The following is a 25537-nucleotide window of genomic DNA, read 5'->3' as shown; positions in this document are numbered from 1 at the left end:
ACATGAGTGCATGGATCATGCAATCCCTAACAGAACCAAGATGCTATCCTCAAATAAAAGGAAGCCAGTCTGGTGGTCCCCTGACATAAACAAACTCTACAACAGAAGAAAGAAACTGTTGCAAAAAAGAGTAAAATCCCATGATTGGAGGAACTCCATGGTCAGCCTTCATAAGAAGCTGAGATCCCTCATAAAATCCTCCAAAGTTAGTTAAGAAAACAAAATTGCCACTGATTCAAAGACAACCACAAAGCATTCTATAGCTATATCAAGAATCTCAATGGCAAAACTCAAATTTGCTCTGAGTTACAGCACAATTGCACTAAATATACAGAACCAACTGATATTGCCAACATCTTGGCAGATAGCTTTACCCGTCTCTCATCCCCTAAAGGGCCCATCTCTATACTGGAAGAATGCAAAGTTCCTGTACTCATGGCTGCACAGGTAAAAAACACACTATCCAAAGCCAAGAACACAGCATCCATGGGACCTGACAACATTCCAGGCTGCGTTCTACAGGAACTACAGAACGAAATGGCACCCCACCTAAGTACCATGTTCAATCATAGCCTCACCTCAGGCTTTGTGCCCACTGAATGGTGCAAAGCAACGATTATCCCACTCCACAAAGGGGGAGCCACCACGGACCCCGGGAACTACCACCCCATTAGCCTAACGAGCCTGGTCTGCAAGGCTATGGAACGTATCATCATGGAACTTATAAACAATAACACTGGTGATCTCCAAACTCTGGACCCTACCCAGTTCAGGTTTGTAAAAGGCAGATCATGTCTCCTAAACCTGATAGACTTCTTTGTAGCAGTCACCAAAGCCGTAGATGAGGGTAAGGTGGTTCACACAGCCTATCTAGATCTTGCCAAGGCTTTCAACACCATCCCCCACTCGGGAATTATAGATAAACTCACTAAACTAGGTATAAATCCCTATGTCACAAGATGGGTTGCTAACTGGCTCACTGACAGAACCCACACTGTGTAAGTAGCAGACTCTAAATTAAACTTCAGACCAGTGACAACTGGAGTACCACAGGGTTCAGTCCTAGGTCCTCGCCTGTTTGGTATCTACTTCTCTGAAGTACAGGCTAACACAGAAGGTCTTTGGCTAACAAAGTTCACAGATGACTGCAAACTAGGAGCCATAATCAAAACTCCTAAAGATGTGGACACTCTACAAAAGAGCCTCACTGAGACAGATGCCTGGTGTCAAAGCCATGGCCTCAAGCTCAATGCCAAAAAGTGCATTGTCATCCCATTTGGTAAAAACTCTGTACCCATGAACTACCACATAGGTGGTAGTCTACTTAACCCCAAAAGTGTGATAAGAGACCTTGGGACACAGGTGGACAGTAGTCTCTCCTTTGATAATCACATTGCCACAATAGTCAGGCAATCCTTCTACGTGGCACACCTCATCACAAAAGGTTTCTCATCAAGGAAAAAAGTTCCCTTCTACTCATCACTCATTAGACCTATTATAGAGTACAACGCCACTTTTGGTATGTACCTCACAAGACATCTACAACAACTGGAAAGGCCACAGAAATACCTCACAAAGAAGATTACCGGCCTCAAACAGATGCCCTACGCAGACTGTCTTAAAAAACTCCAGCTTTACTCAGTCGCATATCGCCTACTCAGAGGCGATCTCTGCCTAACATACAAAGCTATGTCAAACCCAGAGCTGTTGGACATGCTCCACTTAAAGAAATCTTAATTCCTCCGAGCTACACGCTCAAGGGAACTAAACCTTGTCACCACAATAAACAGAACATGCTGGAGGGATAGATTCCTGTCTCAGAGAGTTCCCATACTCTGGAACAAACTACCTATCTATATCAAACAAAGCTCCTCATTAGCACTCCAAGAAAAATCTTGATGATTGGATGGGAGATAGGAAATTCACCCCGGGGATCACTTCTGTGGCTCTGCTTGTCAGGGGCACAGGAAAATAATTTTCTTGGGTGGCAAAAGCCAGGGTACCGTTTCGCTAGGCTTATATAGGCCCTAGAGCCAATAGCCTAGTACCTACCTATGAACCTATGAACCATAACTCCCTTGCCTCCAAATGATCTTTCCATGCCCCCACCTCCTTGAGTTTCTTGTCACATTCTCTAATATATATAAATGCCTTAAGAAGCAAATTTATGAGCATGGGTATGAAATAGGGACTAAAAATATTAACAATGCCCTATATAGGCACTTCATTAAATGTTGTCACTATAAATGTTTTTTGTTTTGTATATTAGAGAATGTGACATTTTATATTTTACATGTTTATGACTGATTTTAAACATTTTAACTGTGTGATATATCTTTAAGATTGCAGGCTTTTTGCCTGACTGCAGGCTTTTTATACTAGGGGAGATTTATTTAAAAGCAGCACCTGACTTGTGTATTTTAGATTCTAATTAAGTCTGTTGTATGCAGATGAAAAGCTGTATTGTGCATTACATAAGCTTAAATAAATTTGTGGTATCAACCTTCAACAGCAGCCTATCTTTGGATCTGTTTTGCAGCTAGTGGTCCTGTAGTTAATATCCTAAGTGCTACACATACCTCGGTCTCCACAGGTATTGGTTTCCCTTGGTTTGCCCTTGCTCTCAGGTGAGGACAACAGAGGTTGCAAAGTTTCTTTAGTGTGTTTCTAAAACCCTGTAGACCTCTAATACTTCCACTTCATGCAGACCATGAAAAGTTAAAAGTGTCTAAATACCCTTCCCCTCCTTGCCTGAGATCTGTTAGTATCAGCAGCATAAACTTGAGCCTTTTGCACATACACATGCATAACAGCATCAGCAGCTCCTAGTTTCCATGGCTGTATTCCTATTGGTTTTGGAATGCAAGGCAAAAGGCTACACTAAGTCTACAAGATTGCTTTTTAGCTTGTTGAATAGCTCCACCACCTTGGATTGGTTGATTAACATACAATTCAACTGTTTATGCAGTAATTAGAATGCCACGGTGTTTACTGTGTTTGCACAGCTCATACAGCCACTTTCAGAATAAAAATCAGCACATGGTTTTAGCAAGATGTGTAGGGTTTATTGAATTCAGCCCCTAGTCATTCCATGGAAATATACTGTGATTTTGTTTCAACGTTTGTAAAAAATGCATGCATTAAGTCAAATTCTTCAAATGTCACATCATAAAAGCTCTCATTCTCTATAGGCTTATAGATAAGCACTAGGCTGATAGCCTTTGTAGGTTATTGTAAGCCCAGCAAATTTCTCAATAGTAAGAATCTTTCCCTATACCTTGTGTCTGTGAGATAAACACTTTAACCATAATACCAACAGAAAACTCATAACTGAATTATAACTGGACCAGGGAATGTGCATTTAGTGCTACAAATCCCGATGGCTCAATTAATCTGTCCCATACAAAATATTTATCTATTAAAGTGTCCTTTTTATATGAAATCCTCACAGGTGGTCTTTGATATTCCACTAACCATTCATCCAGTCTCTTCTCCGCAATAGCCATTAGTCTAATTATCTACTACTCTGGGTCCCTTTCTTTCAACGTATAGCTCCCGTATATTTTTGCATGCTTTCCACTGCAAAATGAAATTAACAGTTTGTGGATTAGCATCCTCTGCCTCGCCATACATTTCTATGACTTGTGAATGGACTATTGCACACTCCAGCTCAGCAATCATTTTTACAAGGTTTCAAGAAACTGAATTAGTTACCCATAAAGTTATGCCTCCACCTCTCTTGCTTTTTTCTAAGTATTCACATTTTTTAAATCCTGGTATTTGTAGTCAGATGAATTCCATGTCTCGGTAATAACTGTTGTTGTTGTTTGTCTTTCGGCTTTTCCCGGTTAGGGGTCGCCACAGCGGAACTCCGGTCCGCTAATGACTGGCAGTTGGTTTTTATGGTGTCGAGTTTCCAGCCCGACACCCAACCTTCAACGAAGGCACGCCCATTCAATGCATGTCTTTCAAATGCCCACTCGACCGCGCGGAGGACATGCAGACTCCACACAGAAGACACTCCCAACCCAAGACGAGAATCGAACGGGAGAACCTCTTGCTATGAGGCAACAACGCTACCGCTGCACCACCGTGGAAGTGTCTCGGTAACAACTGTCAACTCACACGAGCGGATCCATTTGTGCAAAAGAAACAGGAAATTTAATAGATCTTTAAAATGTTTCTTTTATAATGGCCAAAGCCTGAGGAACAAAGAAAGTGAGTTAAAATTTACTGCACTTTCTGAGATATGTGAGTCTCGGTAACAACTGTAAACTCATATATCTCAGAAAGTGCAGTAAATTTTAACTCACTTACACACTTTCTTTGTTCCTCAGGCTTTGGCCATTATAAAAGAAACATTTTAAAGATCTATTACATTTCTTGTTTCTTTTGCACAAATGGATCCGCTCGTGTGAAGACCTAAAAAAATTTCAGCACAATTTCTAAACTGACAAAACCTTAGATGCATAGTAATTAAGATGAACTCCATTCATTGAAAACTTTTTTAAATCGCAGGCAGAGTTTTCCCTAATTTTTATTTAATATTGTAGACAAAACAAAGTTATCTTAGCCAATTATTAAATACTTTTGTCCTTTGATCATTGGTAATATGACCAACACAAGCCAAGGAAGATTTCACATAATGAAAAAAGAAGTTATGTCTTTCCATAACGTTCCATCTGTGTTGTTTATCTTCTTTCATTCATCACCGATTGGTTCGGTTCCGAGCCCTCGGAACCGAGATGGCCTAGTACCAAGCTCGCGCCAGCCAAAAAACTCTCAAGCTAAGCTTCTATCCACAATGCCCTTTCTCCCTGTTATCTCAGATTGAGTTTGCACATGTTATACAAGTAAAGCAGAAGCCATTTCTGCGCAAATGCCCTAAGACACCACTTGGACCCAAAGTATCCACCAGGAGCTTTTGGTGTGGGAAAGATGATGAGAAGTGATGAACGAAAGAAGATGAACAACACAGATGGAACGTTATGGTAATACATAACTTGTTTACCTGATGTTGTTAATCATCTTTCCATTCATCACCCATGGGACAGAATCCCCAGCTACCTTATCATCCTTGGGTGGCCCTTATGGAAGAACGTTCCTGAGAATGATTGAGCTGAAGGCAGCTCTCCCTCTGGAGACCATATCCAATTTGTAATGATTGATAAAAGTGTGGGGTTTAGCCCAAGTGGCTGCTGCGCAAATGTCATCCATAGAAGCCCTGGAATGGAAGGCTACAGAAGTTGCCATAGATCTGGTGGAATTGGCTTTAATATTCTGTGGCATAGGTTCTTTTGCAAATGAATAAGTGAAATGTATGCAGTCCCTTAGCCATTTCAATAAAGTAATCTTGGAGAGAGAGTTTCCCATTCTAGGCCCAGAAAAGGAAATGAACATTTGGTCAGTCTTATGTATTGTTTTGGTCCTATCTAAATAGAATCGCAATTGTCTGACTACATCCAAGGAATGTAGGCAGTATTCTCCTTTATTAGAAACGTTTGGGAAAAATACTGAAAGATCAATAGACTGACTAATGGAAAACTCAGAAACAACTTTGGGGAAAAAGGATGGGTTCACCTGGAGTGATACTCTGTCCTTGTGAAAAAAGTAGGTAGGGTCTTTTGGTGCACAATGCCTGTAACTCTGAAACTCGTCTGGCTGACGTGATGGCTACTAAGAAGAGAGATTTCCATGACAAGAATCTGGGGTTCAAAGGGGGGTTGAGTTAAAGACTGGAGAACTAGCGTGAGGTTCCATGACTCCATAGGCTATCTGACTGGAGGTCTAATGTGAGAAACTCCTTTGAGAAAAGTTTTACATAAATGCAGTGATATGAGCGGAGTACCATCCAGTCCACTATGACAATTTGAAATCGCCACCAGATATACTCGTATGGTAGAGGCTGCGACTCCATCTTCAAAAAACATAGACAGATATTGTAAGACCGCTGTGACTGGAACCTAATACGGATCTAGCATCCTTTCCTTTGACCAAATAGAGAACCTTTTCCATTTGTCCCGGTATAGTCTTCTGGTGGATGGTTTATGAGAAGCCAGAATGAGATCACGAACATGAGAAGGGAGGTCATTCTGCCTGGCAACTAGCAGAAGTGGAGAAACCAAGCTGTCAGCTTGAGACTGGACAGATTCTGATGAGTCAACCCTTGGGGGTGAGAGATCAGATCTGGAGTAGGGTCCAGAATCCACAGTGGGTACAACAGATGAGGCCAAAGGAAGGGGAACCAAACTTGTTGAGGCCAAAATGGGGTTATGAGGATCACTTTGCATTTCAACCAAATGGCTTTCTTTATGAAGTGTGGAATCAGAGGAATGGGGGACTAGTCATAGAGGAGTCCTGTGGGCCTATCGGGAATCAGAACATCCCTCGGGGACTCCCCCTTTAGGGGGAATAGGGCAAAATAGCTGCTGCATTTGTTGTTTGAAGACGAGGTGAAGAGGTCGCAGCAAGGCTAGCCCCAACGGCTGAAAATTCCTGCCACTACTCCAGGATTGAGAGACCACTCGTGGGGCAAGAGAATACATCTGCTCAGCTTGTCCACAAGCATGTTGGAGCTCCCCGGGATATGCGTTGCTATCAGAACGCGGTTGGAATCCACTGCCCATTGCCAAATTCTCATGGCCTCTCGATACAGAGGATAGGATTTGGTTCCTCCTTGGTTGTTGATATACCAGACTACTGCATATTGTCTGACTGAACTGCAATCGTTCCAGAGGGGAGGACCGGAAGGAATGCTTGCAACGCTAACAGCGCCGCTCTCAGTTCTAGAATGTTGATATACAGGTTGGCCTCCAATGTGGACCATGTGCCTTGGACTGTCTTTCCCTGAAAATGGCCCCTCCCACCCTATCAGGGAAGGATCCATAGTCACAATGGCCTTGGGCTGAGGGGGCTGAAATGGGCGGCTCCAAAGTTCTCTGTATGGCCTCATCCACCAAAGAAGGTCCTGTTTGCGAGAGTTGGTTACCCAGATCTGAAAACATAGGGGGTGATGGTTCAGTAACCACTGAGAGAGAAGAAGCCATTGGAGGATTTGCATGTGCAGTTTCGCAAGAGGCACTATTGGTATGGAGGCTGCCATGGATCCTAAGAACTGAAGGACTTCTCTTGCTGAGACTTTGCATTGACAGAGTATCACCCAGAGCTGAAGCCTCAACCTCTGGAGTCTGTAAGCTGGGAGTGACACCAAACAGGATCGGGTGTCAAAGACTGCTCCGATGAATTCTATCTGCTGGGCCGGAATAAGGTTGGATTTCTCTCAGTGCACAGTTATCCCCAAAATTTCTGCCACAGAAAGGGTGTATTGCAGGGCTGTTACCAGAAGATACTTGGTGGAGGTGGTAAGGAGCCAATCGTCCAAATACAGAAACACCCGGAATCTTTGTGGTCTCAAGTGAGCTATGACCACTGCCATGCACTTTGTGAACACTCTGGGGGCTGTAGAGAGACCGAACGGCAGGGCGCAAAACTGGTAATGATTGGCTCCTAGCCGGAAGCGAAGCAGACTCCTGAAGCATTTGTCCATTTTGATGTGGTATTACGCATCCCGGAGATCTATCGCGCACATCCAATCGCCTTCCCTAGAAAAGGGAGGATGGACTGAACCGTGACCATCTGGAATTTGGTTTGGGTGACATATTTGTTAAAACTGCTGAGATCCAGAATGGGTCTCCAGTCCCCTGTCTTTTTTGGCACCAAAAAGAATCTTGAGTAAAATCCGGATCCACATTGGTCCGGTGGGACTAGTTAGATGGCTCTTTTTTGATACAGATTTCTTACTTCTGAAGCTGCTTCTTCCCTCTGACTGGGTGGAACATCAGGAAGTTTTTTTGGAAGTTTTGGATAAGATATGAGGGGAATGGTGTAACCTCTGGTAATGATGTTCTGCATCCAACGATTGGTGGTGATAGAGTGCCAGGCAGCTTGGTGCAGAGAGAAACGATCCCTGACTGCTTCCAGAGGCAAGCAATTGGGCCACTCTTCAGGAGCGCTGGTAAGGCTGTCCAGAGAAGGAGTCTCTGGGGCCTTGGTTGTGTGGACCCCCTCTCCTCAAAAGGGCCGGCTTCCAGAATTGTTACCCCCTCTGCCTTTGGGGGTATCATCACCACATGTGGCACGGAAAGGACCCTGAGATTTTTTGTGTCACATCTTCCCACTCCTCAGGTTCCTGGAAAAGGAACGTTGAGGGTTGGAAAAATGTAGGCCTATGGCAGACAGGGTCTTACCATCCTGTTCATACCTGGCCAGAGTGTCCTTTACCTTGGAGTCAAACAGGGAAGATGCTTCGATGGGAGCATTCAAAAAGGAAGACTTGAAGGGGTCCGCGAGGTCCAAATGCCCATCCAGGTGTGATGTCTCATAACTATGCGTGAACCCACAGCTCTAGCCGCTCCTTTGGTTGCGTGTGAAAGCAACCTCATGGATGAACTGGAGATTGATTCCAGGGTTGCGAGCTGTGAGGCAACTTTGTCCCTCACCTTGTCAGACACCTACCCTGCGAGTGTTCCATAGAGTCTGGAAATCAAGACTCTTTGGAGCCCAGTAAAATGTGCCAAGTAGTTCAGGGACCATATGGCAAAGGTCATTGATGCAAAACTTGCTTCCCCAATCTGTCCATGGCCCAGGACTCTCTGTTGGGTGGGTGGACAGTAGGACTCTGTTCAACTAGGTCCTTTTTAGTGGCCACCGCCACCACCACAGCATCGACTGGTAAACCTCTGGACCAATGTGTGTGTTTCTCGGGTGGGGAAAGGATCTTGTTGGGTCTTCGAGGGATCGTCTCAACAGAGTCAGGGTTTTTCCAGGTGCGCTGCATCACGAACTGAACTAGCTCGTCTGCAGGCGGGGTCACCTAAGAGGTAGAAGGCGGGCATGAAAAGCCTGCAGGAACACGGACTCCTCAGAAGAAGGATTAGTGGGCTTCCAGTCACCCCTCTGTTTCGGCATTTCAAGGATGTCTCCAAAGGAGACATAATCAGGATGTGACTGTGGGGACCCTTCACCATCATTGAAATCCGTGTCCTCTGTAAGAGACTCCTCAGGTGAGTCTACATGCTTCCTCCTGTAGGATCTCTTTCGCGGGGGCTCCTCAGTGGGGGCTTCAGAGAAGGACTCAGAAGAGTTTGCACCTTGTACAGGGGGTTCCTGTGGCTTCCCTGCCCGGAATCCCGCTCAGCTGAAACGCGGCTCTACAGCTACGCAGTAAATGAGATCTGAGGTAACAGAGAGAAGAGCATTGTGGGTAGAAGCTTAACTTGAGAGTTTTTTGGCTAGCGTGAGCTTGGTACTATGCCGACATGTTTCCGAGGGCTTGGAACCGAACCCATCGGTGATGAATGGAAAGAAGATTAACAACATCATATCTCTAGATTTAAAGTTTCAAAATACTCAGTACTATATCAGGAATTGTATTTTTCATATTATTTAACAATGTATACCTTAAAGTCATTAGTACTTCCCTGCAAAATAAATTTAGTACAGCAAAGTTTAACTCTTTGGTAACAAATCTAAATAATCAATTGGATGGTGCAGTAGGGCAGCGGGAACGTTGTCACCTCACAGCAAGAGGTTCTCTGGTTGGACTCTCGGCTGGGGTGCCTTCTGTGCAGAGTCTGCATGTCTTCCCTGCATTCGTGTGGGGGTGCTCCAGTTTCCTCCCATGTCACAAAACATGCATCTGGAGCATTTCTCTCTGGGTCTTCGTTGAAAATTGTCTTCGTTCCAAGTCAGACTTTCCCAGTGAACAAATGTTACATAAAAAAAAAGAATAAAATAAATTTACTTCAACCCCGATAAAGAGGAAACTGTAGTATATTCTTTATTCAGTGATGTTATTTGACTAGTAATGCATTTTGCATGTGAGTCCCCAATTACCAGTAATTTAAAATAACATCCTTTTGCACTATCTGTTACAAAAATCAAACCAGACTCTTCTGGTGTTTATTAATATCTTCATCTTCACTAATCAAACCTTCAAAAGCTCTTCTTTTAAGCTTTCTTATATGTGAGATCTCTTTGCCATCCTTCATCCTGCCCATTAATACAATTACTACTATCATCGGAGCAATAGTTATATGAATTACTACCATTTAAAGAAGAAATTATTTCTTCCAAACTTTCTGTAGTCAAAACAATATCCTGTTTACTTGAATGAATCAAATATTAATATTTACTTGCATTAGCTGAACTATGTTCAGCTTCACTCTCATTTAATACCATCTTAAAATTAGGAGATAGAGAACCCTCTAATGGTATAAGCCTCTTACGCTTTAAGCTATACCTTTCATCCAAAAAAATCATCACTCAAATTATCATCATCTCTTTGATCTAGGTTTCTTTTCTTATTGCTGATATCAGTTATACTATTGTTAAACTTTGTAACAAAGGACTCAGATTTAACCCAATAACTGAAACTGCACTATTATAATTTTCTACCACACAGTTACTTTTTATATTTTGAAACAGACCAGATTTGTTTATGCAAGAACTCTCTACTCCCTTCATTACAGCATGTTCTAAGTCATTCACATGTCTCCTTGAAAGAGAAGACATAAGCAATGAGTTATCTACAAAAACTTTAGAATCAACCAAATTTTCTTTCCTAGTTTGTTCACATTGTTCTGTATTAATAAATAAAACTGTCTCATTTGAAATAACACTTGATAAACTAAATGAAATTTCTTCTACTAAACCTCTCAATGTAGAAAATGTACTAACATTCTTTTTCTTCACTATATTAGTATTCACAACTTTCTTTTTCCTCTTACCTAGAGTTTTAACTGACGTATGCAGTAAACTTTTCCCAGCTCGTTTTCAGCTTTGATCCTTATTTAACTCGTGACTCATCAGCCTTGTTTCTGTCATTACCTTCTCAATACCATTACTTTTTATATCTAAATGTTCTGACTGACAGCTTTTAACAAAGTCAGAAACAGACCTTAATCCTACTTCATTATTGCATGTACATTCAAACATGTTACTATTACTATTTAAAATTAAACGTGAATCTTCCAGTCATTTATAATTAATACACTTTTGTTCAAAATCAGAATTTATCAGCAATACATCACAAGTTATGCATTTATCCAAATACTTCTGATGAATCATATCTTCAAGAATGCATACATTTAAAGAATCTGTAATAAACAGTTGTAAACTTTTAAGAAAATTCTAATACTTTAACATATCTGCTAAATAAATAAGTTGTTATTAACCTATAACTATTTAAATGCAACAATACTCAAACACTACCAAACAGCAAAATATATCTTCCACTCAACAGCAAAACAGTTATAGTTCAGCACATAGGCTCATATATGAAGACATGACCCTATTAAACAGCATATATTTTTCTTGCTGTAAAACTAAATAAAATGACAAAATCAAAATGTCTTCACTAGTGTCCTTAAAATGACAGCTAGGGAAGAGTTTGGAGCTTAGCAAGCCCCACAAAACACCAGAAAATAGCATACTCTTAAAGGAGGAACAGTTATAGTTCAGTGTACAACCACAAATAGGAAGACATGCCCCCCCCCCCCCATATTAAACAGCATGTACTTTCAGTGCTGCAAAACTAAATAAAATAATAAAATCAAAGTTTCTTCACCTGTGTCTTCAAAAGAACTGCCAGTGAAGAGTTTACAGCACACCAAGCACCACCAAACAGCAGAATACTTAGACAAGTACTGGATATCAACTGATGTGGGAGGAAACCCAAGTCTATTGTAAGCTTTGGTTTGCTATTTAATTCTACATTTAAAGCAATCATGCAAAGAAATGGAGGGCTTGACATGTTACTCAAACAAAACGAGTTTATCAGAAATCTTGTTAAAAGAACTAATTCATGTATGCTTCCAACTACAGAAGCATTACAGAAAGAAGAGAAAGGGTGAGACAAATACGTAAAAAATGGAAAGGAGTTAATCTCAACTAAAATTCCATGTTAATGTGCTACACAGAGACAATGCTGGTCCTCTTTGTATTAGTAAGCATCAGAAATCTCCTTTGTAGATTGTTTATCTCTCGCAACTACTGAATAAACTAAACCCTGTTTATGTAAGACAGAGACTAGTTAGGAATACAGTAAATGAAGTATAACAGGGCTCATATATGGGTAAGTTATATAAAATAACACAGGTGATATGACACATAACAGGCACATTCAAAGTAGGGGATGTTTAAAATAGGGAAAACAAGAATGTAATGAGATAGCAGTAGCTTAGAAAGAGTTTAGTGTTCACTTGTAAAACGTTCTTACCTTGCTGAAAATTTTTTATGGAAAATAAGGGTACAGGTGTTTTATACCTCATAGCAGATGAAATATAGTGATTAAGCATAGAATGGTTGAAAAATTGCGTGACAGAAAACTTCATTTTGGCACCTGTAAAACACCTTTGATATTCGACTGGAAACACACGGTCTAACCTGCTTGGATTACTTTTGAATATTTAGTAATTCTGTACAATATTTCAAATTATATATTTTTTATTATTTTTGACTTAGAATGAATTTAAATTTGCTATCTCTACTACCATTTTCTGATCTGATTAATATACAGTGATTAACTAGAAATATATGAATTGAAAATCTTCCACACAGAGAAGTTTCTTGCACTGTTTTGTTTCTGGACCCACTATACTTGTTATGTGGCTTGTTTGAGACTTCTGGGCTACCATGGAGATTACTTGTTTTTTATCATGGAAAGTTTCAAATGCTCAGCTGCCTAATACATGCCAGCCTTAGTTCCATACTGATGAGGACAGACCTCCTCATTCCGTATTTTGAAGACAGCTGTTACTGTCCAATTTATTTCAAAAACTTTCATCCCAACTTACAATAAATGTGAAGTGACACTATATGACTGACATCACTGTGTTGCAGCAGTTATTGGCAGCATTAAAGGGGACATAGGAGAACTCAGGTCAGTACACTGGGTGGTTACAAGATGATAGATGTAAGCATCAGGCTGGGAGATGGAAACGTAAAACAAGTGTTCCCCTGGAGAAGAATGTACTGGAATGACCAGCACTTACCCACCCATGGGGTAAAACTCAACACAAGTCAAAAGGTGGGTGACTTGAGTCTTAGGAATATTGTCTTAATAACTTTCCTCTAGTTTCTTGAAAAAATAAATAAAAACTGGCTGATTTTTTTTTTTTTTGCAAACATCTTTATAAAACTTTCACATATGACAAAGGCAATCTTACATTTATATAAATGAAAAACATTATACCACTCTAGCACCAAACAGTTTACATCACAGACACCACTGAAACAACTATAGTTGCAAACATACATCATTTATAAACCATCCAGTCATTGTCAGTTAAGCATTATATGGTTCATTCAAATCCTGCCTCTTAAACATCATTCATGCTCTGCATATGTTGTTCCACAATTCCTATTTTTTCTTATGTGGTTTGCTCCTTCCCCTTCCTAAAGATCCCAATCCCAGTTGTTTTTTCTCTGTTACTATATTCACTACTTGTAGTAAAGTTGGTCTAGACTTTGATTTCCACTTTCAAGTAATTGTTTTCCTTGGCAGCCACCATAATTAGACTCAGCAAGGTTTTACCATGTCTAGGCAATTCTAGTTATGTAGCATAACTCAAAAAAATCATCTCCCAGTCACTCCAATCTGTTCACCCAGCATATTCAACACAGCAGTCTGCAGGGAATAACTAAAGTCTGCCAGCTCATTACACTCCCAAAAAATATGTTCCCTGTTACCTCTTTCTTGCCTGTCACACCTCCAACATTTGACATCCACCCGAGGAAAAACTCTTTGCAGTCTACTTGGGGGATAAAAATACCTATGTAAACACTTCCAGGCAAAGGTCCTAAATCTTCTAGACTTTGTTGCATACTTGGGAGATATACATATACCCTCCATTGTCTCTTTGAGAATTGCATATCCAATATCTCTTCCCAATCCTTTCTAAGCTCCTCTGATTGATTCTTATAATTATCATGCAGTATTTTGTATGCTTTACTAATTATTCCTTTTTTAATGGCAGCTTCTGTTCTAGATTCTATTAAAAACTCTACTGGTGCTGGTCTTTTATTTAGGAGCCCCCTATTTCTTTCTCTTTGCCTATACTCTTATATCAATCCTTGATAGGGAAGGCAATCTCTAACCTGAAATCCAAAGAAATACTTGGCCTCTTCCCATTCTATTACCATTCCCTTTCTAGTTATTTCCTCCCAATACATTGGTTCCTTTGCCAGTTTTCTCCAATAAATTCCAGCCCCCTCTTGCCTATTGCCTAAACCAGCTACTAAAATCCACCCAAAAGGCTACCCCCAAACCAACCACCCCTGACACTAAAGTTCCCATCGAAACACAATTCAACTCCCACTTTGTGAACTCAATTCTATCCTTAGTATCACAGGACAGTTCCTTCCTCACTATCCCCACCAACACAAATAACACTAATACAAGCTTTACCCTCAAAACAGTTGCCACCACTTCAATTAAAAGCATGCTCTCCAAACTAAAAACCTCATCAACAGCAGCTAACCTACTCCCCAGCTATTTCTTGAAACTTACAGCAGATGCTATTGCTATCCCAGTCTCCACTCTCATAAACAGATCAATTGTTGAAAACTATGTGCCCAAACTCTGGAAAATATCCTATGTTACACCCATACATAAAGGCGGGACCTCCACTGAACTTAATAACTACAAACCCATTGCTTTACTCTCCCCCCTGGCCAAAATCCTAGAAAAATGCATCCATACCCAGATGCTAAACTATCTCTTAGACTGCAACATCCTGTCACCTACTCACAAGGTTTCAGACCTGCCCATAGTACCACTACAGCTCTCCTCTGCTTCACAGACACAGTAAACCGTCTCAAAAATGAAGGCCTGCAAGTGTCAACTTTTTTTTTGGATATGTCCAAAGCATTTGACACAGTCTCACACCAAATCCTGCTAAACAAACTAAACCAATATCATCTATCTAATTCCACTCTTACCTGGTTCCAAAGCTACTTAACTGACAGGTACCAAGCTGTGAAATGGGAAAATTCTCTCTCTCCTCAGCTGCCCATAACTATAGGAGTCCCACAGGGTTCTATCTTAGGACCACTACTATTCACAGTCTTCACAAATGACCTCCACACCTCCACACAGCATGCATCTATAATTCAGTATGCAGATGACACTACCTTAATCTGTGCTGCACAAAACATTCCCACCCTCCTGCAAACAACTCAACTAGCATTCTCTGATGTTGAAAACTACCTTACCAAAGCCCAACTTATCCTCAATCCAAAGAAAACTCAGCTTATGATTATAACAAGTTCTAACAAAAACACTAACAGTCAATTCACTATCTACAAATGCTACTCCAATTGCTCCAGTGGCACAGGCTAAGCTATTGGGAATAACCATAGACTCCCACCTAAAATTTGATAGTCATCTGAACTTAACTATTAAAAAAGTACATGCCAAACTGGGGTCACTCTACCGTATCAAACCATTTCTTACCAACAACACAAGATCAGCCATTGCTCGCTCCCAACTTCTATCCACCCTACTCTATGCATCTCCCATTCTGACTAATCTCAACAAAACTGAACTAAGCAAAATGGAAGCTTGCTATAACAGAATTGCCCATTTTGCTGCAAATTGCTCATATAGAACTCATCATTGTACTGCTTTGAGACAGCTCCACTGGCTTGAACTGCCCAACCTCCTAACCTACAATCAGCTCTGCCTCTGTCATTCTATCTATTACCTCTCCAATAAGTGTCCTGCCCTCAAAAACCTAGTACAACATCACTCAGCCAAAAGGCCTCTTAGATCATCAAGCAAACTACTACTAGAAGTCACCAACAGCTACAATAGCTTTGGAGATGCACTATATAGTAGTTCGGTGGCTAAAAAATGGAACTCTGTCCCTACTAGCATTCAAAACACATCATCCAAAGCCTCCTTTAAAGACCTCATCAGGCAACATCTCAAGCAAAGTTGGCAGTGCCATGACTGCTCCCCAGGCTAGTGAAAGCGGATAACATATGCATACTAAATCTAGAGCAATTTATAATAGTTTTTCAATCTTACTCACAAAGACTGGCTAATCTACAATGTATGTACTGTACCTGTGTATTATGTATGTATTCTACCTACATTCCAAAGTTCAGCTGTACACCACAAATCTATTACTTACCTTTATTTTTAAAATTAATATCTTTTTTGATTGTTCTCTCCACTGTAACTGTGCCGCATGCCACTGTAAAGACATATATCTTGTAATTTGTGTGTATACTGATTATGTCTAAATAACTAAATGTGTCTGTAATTTTTCTTTGTGGAGCTTTTCTCCCCGGGCCTCTGCTGAAAAAGGGCCTTTTCGGCTCAGTCAGACACCCCCGGTTAACAAATGTAAAATAAATAATAAATAAATATTATCTGCATCCCCGACCACAGTCATCCCTATCAGCAAAACCTCTTTTCTCCATTCTTGTGCTGATTTGGTTCTTAGAATACTCTCTGCTGTTTTATGAATATAATACTCTGTATGATTTTGGTTGTTCTCCTTAAGAGTCTGATCCAAAATCCCAATCTCTCCTTATTTCTTGAGCTTCCTTCCTATTTCAGCATCATTCCTTTCCACTTTGAATTATAGTTTTCTGCTTGTGGTATGTATAAGAGCCTTAACTATGTTGCTCTAAAATACCGGTTCAAATTAGGCAGTTCTAGTCCGCCTTGTTCTATTGGTAAAATCAGCTTATCCCACTTGACCCTAAAAAGCAGCTGATTATTTTTTTGAATCACTAGTCCTTAAAAAAGGAAAGTGCTGCAATTATAACAAACATCTCGTCCTGGTCTTCACTATTGGGTTAAACTAACCAATGTCTGCATCTCTCCCAAACATCCCTAGGCTTACACAATTATAATCTTGCCTGAAAAGTATAAATTAAGAAGTTATGTACTTACCACAACGTTCCATGTTTGTTGTCCATTTCACCTACATTCTTGCAGGTTGGGTTCGATCTCGGCTCCGACTCGGCCAAATTACTTAAGCTCGAGAGCTTCCACCACTGGCTCGAGGCTAATCCCTATCCCATAATGCTCTAGGCCACATCAGCAGATCTTGTTTGCAAGCGAGATTTAGAACAACCCAAAAAAAATATATATGTACATATATATATATATGTATATACAGATGTTTGGCAGGAAACCAAAAGGAGAAACAAGAGACTCCAAATCATCATAACTATATACATAAGTAAAGAGTTGTCCACCAGTTCCTCCAGGAACACAGGATGGGGGCAGGAGGGAGGGACACAAGAGTGTAGGCGAGATGGACAACAAAAATGGAACGTTATAGTAAGTACATAACTTCTTAATGTTATGTTGTCCTATCTTGCCATAATTCTTGTAGGTTGGGACAGCATCCCTAGAACCTTTATCCCCTGGTGGCTCAGGAAAAAAATACTCTTCAGTACAGTGGATCCAGAAGAAGACCTGATCCAGGAGGCCACATCCACTTTGTAATGTGTGATTAAGGTATGAGGTCTCACCCATGTGGTAGCTGCACAAATAGAATCAACAGAAAGTCTGGCCTGAAAAGCAGAGGATGCTGAGACTGATCTTGTGGAATGTCCTCTTATCTTCCCTGGTAGTTGTTTATTATTCTTTCTGTAAGAGAAGGAAATGCAATCAGTAAGCCACTTTGACAAAGTTACTTTGGAAACTGGCAATCCTTTCTTTTTATCAGAAAAGGACACAAAAAGCTGGTCAGATTTCCTGAGGTCCTTTGTCATATGCAGTTAAAAATGTCACTGCCTATGTACATCCAAATGATCAGTTTTTATTCTGCCTTGTCGCTGTAGTTCGGAAAAAATACCGGCAATTCAATGGATTGGTTTATATTACTCTCTGAACAGACTTTTGGGAGAAACAAGGGATTAGTTCACAAGTATACCCTGTCCTTGTGAAAAATGATATAAGGGGTATGAGCAGAAAGAGCTTGTAGTTCCGATACCCTCCTGGCTGAGGTTATGGCTACTAAAAAGAGAGTCTTCTATGACAAATACTTCAAATCACAAGATGATGCGGGCTCAAAGGGTGGTAAAATCAGCGAGGTTAGAACGAGATGCAGATCCCAAGAAACTGGGAGTTCTCTGATTGGGGGGGGTCTGACAAGAAAGGTACCTTTGAGGAAAGCTTTACACGGTCTATGAGACATAACAGGAACTCCCATTTCTCCAGAATGGAAATTAGAAATGGCTGCCAACTGAACTCTGATGGTAGCTGCTGTAGCTCCTTCATCAAAAAGTTTAAAAAGAAATTCTAGAATTGCAGTAATGGGAGCTGTAAAAGATTGTATGTTCTGTCCCACAGCCTAGCATGAAAATCTCTTCCACTTACTGGAATACAGTCTCCTCATGGACGGTTTGTGGGACGAGGTGAGAATATGACTCACTGCAGGGGAAAGGGAGTAACACTTGGCTAAGCGTGGAATTGGAGCAGCCATGCTGTCAACTTGAGGGTTCGGATAGATGGTTGGCACTCCTCTGAAGAGTGGGTCAAGAGGTCTGGAGTTGGATCCAGAATCCAAGCTTCCTCCAGTAGATGGGTCAGAAGAAAGGGGAACCAAACTTGCCAAGGCCAGTAAGGAGCAATGAGGATCATAATGCTTTTCGACAAGCTGGCTTTCTGCAGTACTTTGGGAATTAGAGGAAAAGGGGGAAAGGCATAGAGAAGTCCAGGGGGCCAATCATGAATCAGTGCATCCCTGGGTGACTTCCTCAGAGGGGGAATGAGGGCAAAGTAGTTGCTGCATTTGTCATTCATGGCCGTGGCGAAAAGATCACAGGAAGGCTGACCCCATTTCTGGAAGATCTTTTCCACAATCTCTGTCTTCAGGGACTACTCGTGAGGCAACAGAATAGCTCTGATGAGATTGTCCATGATCGCCCTTTGCCAAACACGTTGTGCCTCCCAACATAGTTATTAAGATTTAGTTCCTCCCTGCTTGTTTATATACCACACTACTGACATATTGTCTGTCTGAATTGCAACCGTCCCTGTGGGTAGACAGTGCTGAAATGCCTGCAACGCATAAATCACTGCTCTCATCTCCAGGACATTGATGTGCAAATGGCTTTTGTGTTCTTGCCATAGGCCTTGGACTGTCATCCCCAGATAATGCCCCCCCCCCCCCAATCTGGGAAGCGTCCATGGTCAATACTGCATTCAGTTGGGGAAGACAAGACGGCAGCCCTGATACAACTGGTCTGTCTGCAGCCACCAAAGGAGATCATTTTTGCAGGATTCCGTGATGATAATCTGATGTGAAACAGGAAGATCTTGCATTGACCATTGAGCAAATAGTAACCACTGCAGGACCCTCATGTGTAGCCGTTCTAGGGGAACTAGAAGAATAACTGCTGCCATCATATCCAGAACTTGCAGCACATATCTGGCCTGAACTTTCTTCTTTGATACCAAAATTCTGACTTGCTGATGAAGGGACTGTATTCTGTCTAGGGTAAGCTTTGCAGTCACATTTCTTGAATTCAGTTCTGCGCCTAAGAAGGTAATATGCTGAGATGGCGACAAAGCAGATTTTTTAAAATTTACTGTGAGATCCCTTTGAAGTTTCATAAAATGGGTAAGGTAATTCAGTGACCGCAGGGTGAAGGGCACTGAAGAAAAAGCACGCTTTCCATACCTGTCCATACTCCTGGATTCTTTGTTAGGAGGATGAACAGATGAGGAAGTCTCCAATAGCTCCTTCTTTGTGGCCGCCACCACCACCATCGCATCTACAGGGACACCATTAGTTAAAAAATTCCTCCTCTGAGGGAGCAGTGATAAATTTGTTAGGCCTCAGGTATCAGGCGATGTCCAGGCCTTACGAGATATGACACCTAACAATTGGTCAAATGGGGGAGACACCCAGGAGGTGGAAGGGTGAGACCCAAAAGCCTCCAGGTATACCGATTCCTCCCCTGAAGGGCTGGTGGGCTTCCAGCCACCCCTCTGTTTCAGGATATCAAGGATGTCCGCAAAGCAGACATCCTCAGAGGAAGACCGTGGGAACCCTTTCAACTCATCCAAATTGGTATTAGAAATGACAGACTCAGGGGAGTCTATGTGCTTCCTCTTGCACAGTCTCTTCTGAGGGATTTCCTTAGAGGGGTACTCCGGAGAAGTTTCGGAAGAGGCAATGCTACCAGCAGGGGCTTCCTGAGGTTCTGGGGTCTCTCTGTTGGGAGGAGGCGGCAGTGATGAGACAGACACTGGCACCTGGGAGGGGCAAGAAGCTGGCTCCGAGAGTGGGGCTGTCTGAGGAGACAGCACTCTCTCCATCAGTTCAAAGGCCTCCTGCACCACTCCGAGGAGACCCTCTGCTCCGCAAAGACAGAAGGCCAACTCCAAAGTGGAGCAGGTGGCTCCAAAACTGAGGTAGAAGTCGAGCTCAACCTAGCTGAGACACCGAAGGGTAGAGTCGGGTCGGATGACTGTCCACGCCGGCTCCTCTCCCTGGACCCGACTGGCGTCGGCTCCTAGACTCCTCGACACTGGAAGGAGCCGAGGACATCAGAGCCAAAGTCGGAACCGAAGATTCCAAAGGTGTTCTCGGCGCCCACGGTTTCACTGTTATCGGATCCAAACTCACTGGCTCCGAAGACTCCAGAGTGATCGGAGGAGGAATCGATGAAGTAGGCTTCGTATGGGATGGCTCCAATTCCTTTGGGTCTGGAGACGGCAACATTTTTGCCAGAGCTGGTGTTCAAAGCAATCTCTTCACCACCCACTCCACATCTTCATCAGACAAGCTCCTGGAAGAACGGGTGGACAAGGAAGGAGATCTCCCTCTCTCCAGGATAGGAGATCTCAACGTAGGGGGCATTGGTTCCAATAAAGGAGACCGACTCCTCGATACTTCTGTCAGCTCCATGGACACTTTTGGTGCCAAAAAAGTAGTTCCGGGTCTATTGGAATCGAGAGCCCTCGGTTCCGACGACACTATCTTTTTAGGTAGCTCCAGTAGCTGGTCGTTTGGTTGACTTTGAGTGGGACGAAGAAGAGGAAGATGATTTGGAGCTCTGAGAGCCATCTAAAGCTTCCTGAAAAGGCCTTTTCAAGAAATCTCTTGCCAATAATTTATTCCTACGCTCATGGAGCACCCTGCTACTGAACCCATGGCATATGGTGCATGGTGTAAGTGGCTGGCACCGAGGCAATAAACACAGATCGTGTGCCCAACTGTAAGAAACATTTTCTGTGTGCATTTATTGCACTTTTTGAACCTTGACTGCTTTTGCTCCTTGGGTTCCCTTTCTCTCTCCCTGTCTTTGGACATTATGCAATAAGAAAAACAAGGCCAACACTATAGAAAAAAACGTTAAATTAACTAAGCAACAGCAAAAACTACCTAAGGGGAAACTGCCTCTAAATCTTATTTTTTTATTTTTTTTAATTGCAACAAGCAGAAAAAAGGAAAGGAAGAATAAGAATCCTCTAACTTAAATGGATTCTGTTACAGATACAGAGAGAGGACAAGGAAACATGGGGGAAGCGGCCCTCTAACTTAAATGGGCTGCAAAAGCCCTCTAAGTTAAATGGAAACTCTCACCGGATTTGGGAAGCGGTTTTACTACTAACTGCAGTTACCTAATGCAGATAACATGACAAACTAACTCTCTAGAGATAAAAAGAGTAGAAGGAAAGAGTTTTAGATAGATTAAACTAACAAAAAACTATACTTAGCCAACGAGCCAGCAGAAACACTTCTCGATCGCTTGAGTGGCAAACGAGATCTGGGGATGTGGCCTAGAGCATCATGGGATAGGGGTTAGCCTCGAGCCAGTGGAAGCTCTCAAGCTTTAGTATTCGTCCGAGTCAGAGCCGAGTTTGGCTCCGAACCCAACCTGCAAGAATTACGGTGAGACAGGACAACATAACATCAATAAATCCAAATGCCTCTCTTTAGGTAATTGCAACTATACTGTCTGATAGTTAGCACACAGAATTAAGGCTTGCGATGTTGACAAGCTGTTTTCTGAAGTAAAGGTTAAAGGGTTTGATTCCTACAAGCTCCACTTACCTAATGTATAACTCTGGGCAAGTCACTTAACCAGATAATGCTTCCAGGTCACCCATGAAAAGGGACACTTGTGTCCAGTGAGTTTACTCAGTTAACAAATGAATAAAATAAAATAAATCACTATTAACGCCCTGGTTTAGCAGGTGTCATACTCATCTTTCATGCCTGGAAGACTGGAAGGCTATGGGTGTTACCCCCCTTGACATACACACACACACACACACACACACACACACACACACACACACACACACACACACACACACACTTGATACCTAGATTTGTGTCTCAATACTGACACTGTAGTGCAATGTTAAAGATGCAGCTGCACTTCTAAGGTGTGGTCCCTCAGATGAGATATTAAATTGAGGTTTAGTTTGCCTAAGCTGATAGCAGTTTAGATGGATGTTAGGCATCCTGCAGCACATATAAATATTAAGAAAATAGCTTAACGATGCAGTAATTATGCAGTTCACACTTTCTATTCATAGAAAATGTTTTAGTAAATTTGGATTCCACATCTAAATAATAACACTTAAAACATTTATGTTTGCTTTTTCATCCATTTTCTTTAACATACAACTTGTTTTAATCCTTTCAATTCTGATTTTTTGTCTGACTCTTTAACAAACAACTCATTCCCACATCTCCTTCTCAAAAGGTACAACCGCTGCAGCCTGTGAGACATTTTAGGGTACATTACCTCTCCACTGCTTGTGTTTTTAACTAGCTGGAGAGTACAGTGACTGAATTTATGCCCAAATCACAATCTACTCATGCACTGAATCAGAATTTGATGATTAGAGTATTAGTCTGGATTTTCTTATAAGAATGGGGCAGATGGGTTGGTGTGAAAGTCTGTGTGTGTGTGTGTGTGTGTGTGTGTGTGTGTGTGTGTGTGTGTGTGTGTGTGTGTGTGTGTGTGTGTGGTTTATGACTGTCTCCAGGTCACAGGATCATCTAGTGGGAAGTGGACATACTCTCATGTTCTCACAATCAGAAAAGTCAGAGAAGGAAAGATGCTGTCATCACAACACGTTTGGCTTCCAGCTAAAACAAAGGTTTAGGATTATGTATCATCTCAGGAATGTGCTGCAGTGGGAATTTGAGATCTCCTCTCTCGCCTGCAACAATAAGAGCATAGCTCCGTAGTTTCAGGAGCTCAGCGAGTGGTTCTGGCATTTTATCTTACCATGGTCACCTGCAGATAGGGTTGACTAACTAACTGTTTATGTCCCTAAGGCAGACAGAGCAGCTGCTACTGGCCATAAACCCTCTTTAGTCTCCTGTCTCTTTCTCCTACAATGGAGATCTGCCAAGCCCCCCCCCCCCCCCCCCCCAGTGACAGAAAAGAATTAATTCTGAGAAAGGGTCTGAGAAAGCAGATATGAGATAAACGCTTTTCTCTTTCTTGTCACAGTTTCATAAATGTTATCACAATGCTTGCCTTGCTTACCACTAACACTTGGTAGCCAGGCATGCAATGATGCTCTACATATATTCACACTGTTGTACAAGCAGAACAAAACATCTGCTTGGTCACCAACAGAATTTCACCCTGCCTTTCAGTTCCTCTGCCCACTTTCACTGTGAGAGAAATGTACTGCTGCAGCCAAAGCACTTTCCCTACCCTTGCAGCAGGTAAGCTGACCACTGTTCACACAAGCGTACACCTCTGGCTTCCAAAGTCATTAAATAATTTTAGGTTACCAACAGTGAAGGAAGATGGCCTTTCTCTGTTCTGATAGGCAAAGACATGGCTGAATTAAGATAGCTGATCTGGGACACTACAGTAAGTTAATGAAAATGCATACAAACTCCCCTTTGACCCCCCCCCCCAACAAATAGTATTTCTTAATGAGCTTATTAAACTAAATTCCTCTGATATGAATGTGTAGGGCAGATTTAAAAATAGCAAAGTGTGAAAATTAGTCAAGTGCTAGTAATAGCTGCAGAATTATTTTTTTGGAACATTATGTGATTTATCATTATTACTTTTTTAATCAGAGAGAATTTTATTATTTGTGCAGTCCACTGGAAAACAGAAAATGCTGTCAAAATGCAGGATTCTGAAAATAAATTATAATTACATGCTTGTCAGTATGAGTCACCGATTTTGCTTTCTGTAGGCTCTGCCGAAGCCAGGCCAAGTCTCCAACAGCAGCTGCCATTAGCTCATCGCTTTCTGTCTTTAGTTTCTGCAGAACTCTTCTCTTTGGGAAACTTGAAGACATTTTGGTTTAGCCCTGAAGAAAAATCAGTAATGGATGCAACTGATGAATCTGAATGTAGCAGTATGTAGCTATAAATGAACATGAAGCTGTACATGAAAACCAAACATTCCTGTAAGCTAAATAATACTAACTAAGATATAAAATGATTTTTAACCATGTGTCAATACATTCTGATCACTACATACCACATACAATTAAAGCATTCCTGGTAAACAATGCAACAGTGAAAGGTATGTCTTCTGTCTTTAGCTACAAAATGTAATACAATCATCTTAATAAACCATTGAAAATCACCACACAGTAATTCTATTCACAACATAAGACACAGTCACAAACTCCATCATGGTTATGTAGTATTTCTTATATTTAAAGCTTTTATTAGACCATAAACAATGTAGCATCACAAGAAAACTGGTACCTGGTGACAAGTGTCTTACAAAGAAAGTACAGTTGTGTACACTTACCATAAATGTAGATGTTCAAGTGTATTCACTGTTGCAGTCCTAACTAATGGGTTATCCAGCTACCGGTAGCCCTCGATCGGCCAGAATACCAAAGGTAAGTAAATATGTTGTCGGCTGTAAAGGATGTCAGGACGTCCGATACAAAAGGAGGCAGCTGACGTCACTTCCTCAGTCTTTCTTGCCATAACAGTCAGAAGCCCTCAGAAAACAAGGCTTAAACCAAAAGCAATTTTGGCAAATAATACCAAATTTAGCCTGTACCTTAGGAAAAGAGAACAGGAGAGGACCAAAAAGGGGGAAGGAGGGAGGGAAACCAGGACTGCAACAGTGAATACACTCGAACATCTACATTTACGGTAAGTGTACACAACTGATGGGGCGGTTCGTGCTATAGGACTGCATGACTGCAGCCCTCCCACCTAGAAAAAAAATAAAACTAAGAAACAAACACCGTAATTCCCAGGAGCTTGCACATGCGCACACGCTCTAGATACACGGGAACACTCTCAGACTGCTTTTTCAGCAGTCTAGATAGGGAGAAAGGCATCTCAGCCCCAAGATGCCCAGCAGTCTGTGCAGTGGTGACATCACTGAATGGAGGCACTCCAGACTGCAGCAACAGGCTGGACCAATCAAGAAACATGTAGCAGCTAACAAGGTGCACTGGACCAATCACAAGGATTTGGACTGTTCAGATATTGCTCATCAGCAGCAATTGGACTGTTTGGATATCTAGGGTTGCTCATCA

The 25537-nt window shown here is 41.8% G+C and overlaps 1 protein-coding gene across 2 annotated transcripts in view; it reads right to left on the bottom strand.

Annotated features, from left to right (window-relative positions):
* LOC122795754 (ankyrin repeat domain-containing protein 53-like) overlaps positions 1–25537 on the bottom strand; it is a 397950-nt gene that overhangs the window by 283624 nt on the left and 88789 nt on the right. For both annotated transcript variants that reach the window (XM_044064067.1, XM_044064068.1), the window contains exon 2: positions 24182–24337. In XM_044064067.1, coding sequence (XP_043920002.1) covers positions 24182–24325 — 144 coding nt within the window. In that variant the 5' untranslated portion in view covers positions 24326–24337. The remainder of the gene's footprint in view (positions 1–24181; positions 24338–25537) is intronic.

This window comes from Protopterus annectens, chromosome 2.part2 (genome assembly GCF_019279795.1).
Source record: "Protopterus annectens isolate FY-2018-M chromosome 2.part2, PAN1.0, whole genome shotgun sequence".
Classification (NCBI taxonomy): Eukaryota; Metazoa; Chordata; order Ceratodontiformes; family Protopteridae; genus Protopterus; species Protopterus annectens.
This window is presented reverse-complemented; position numbering and strand designations above follow the sequence as displayed.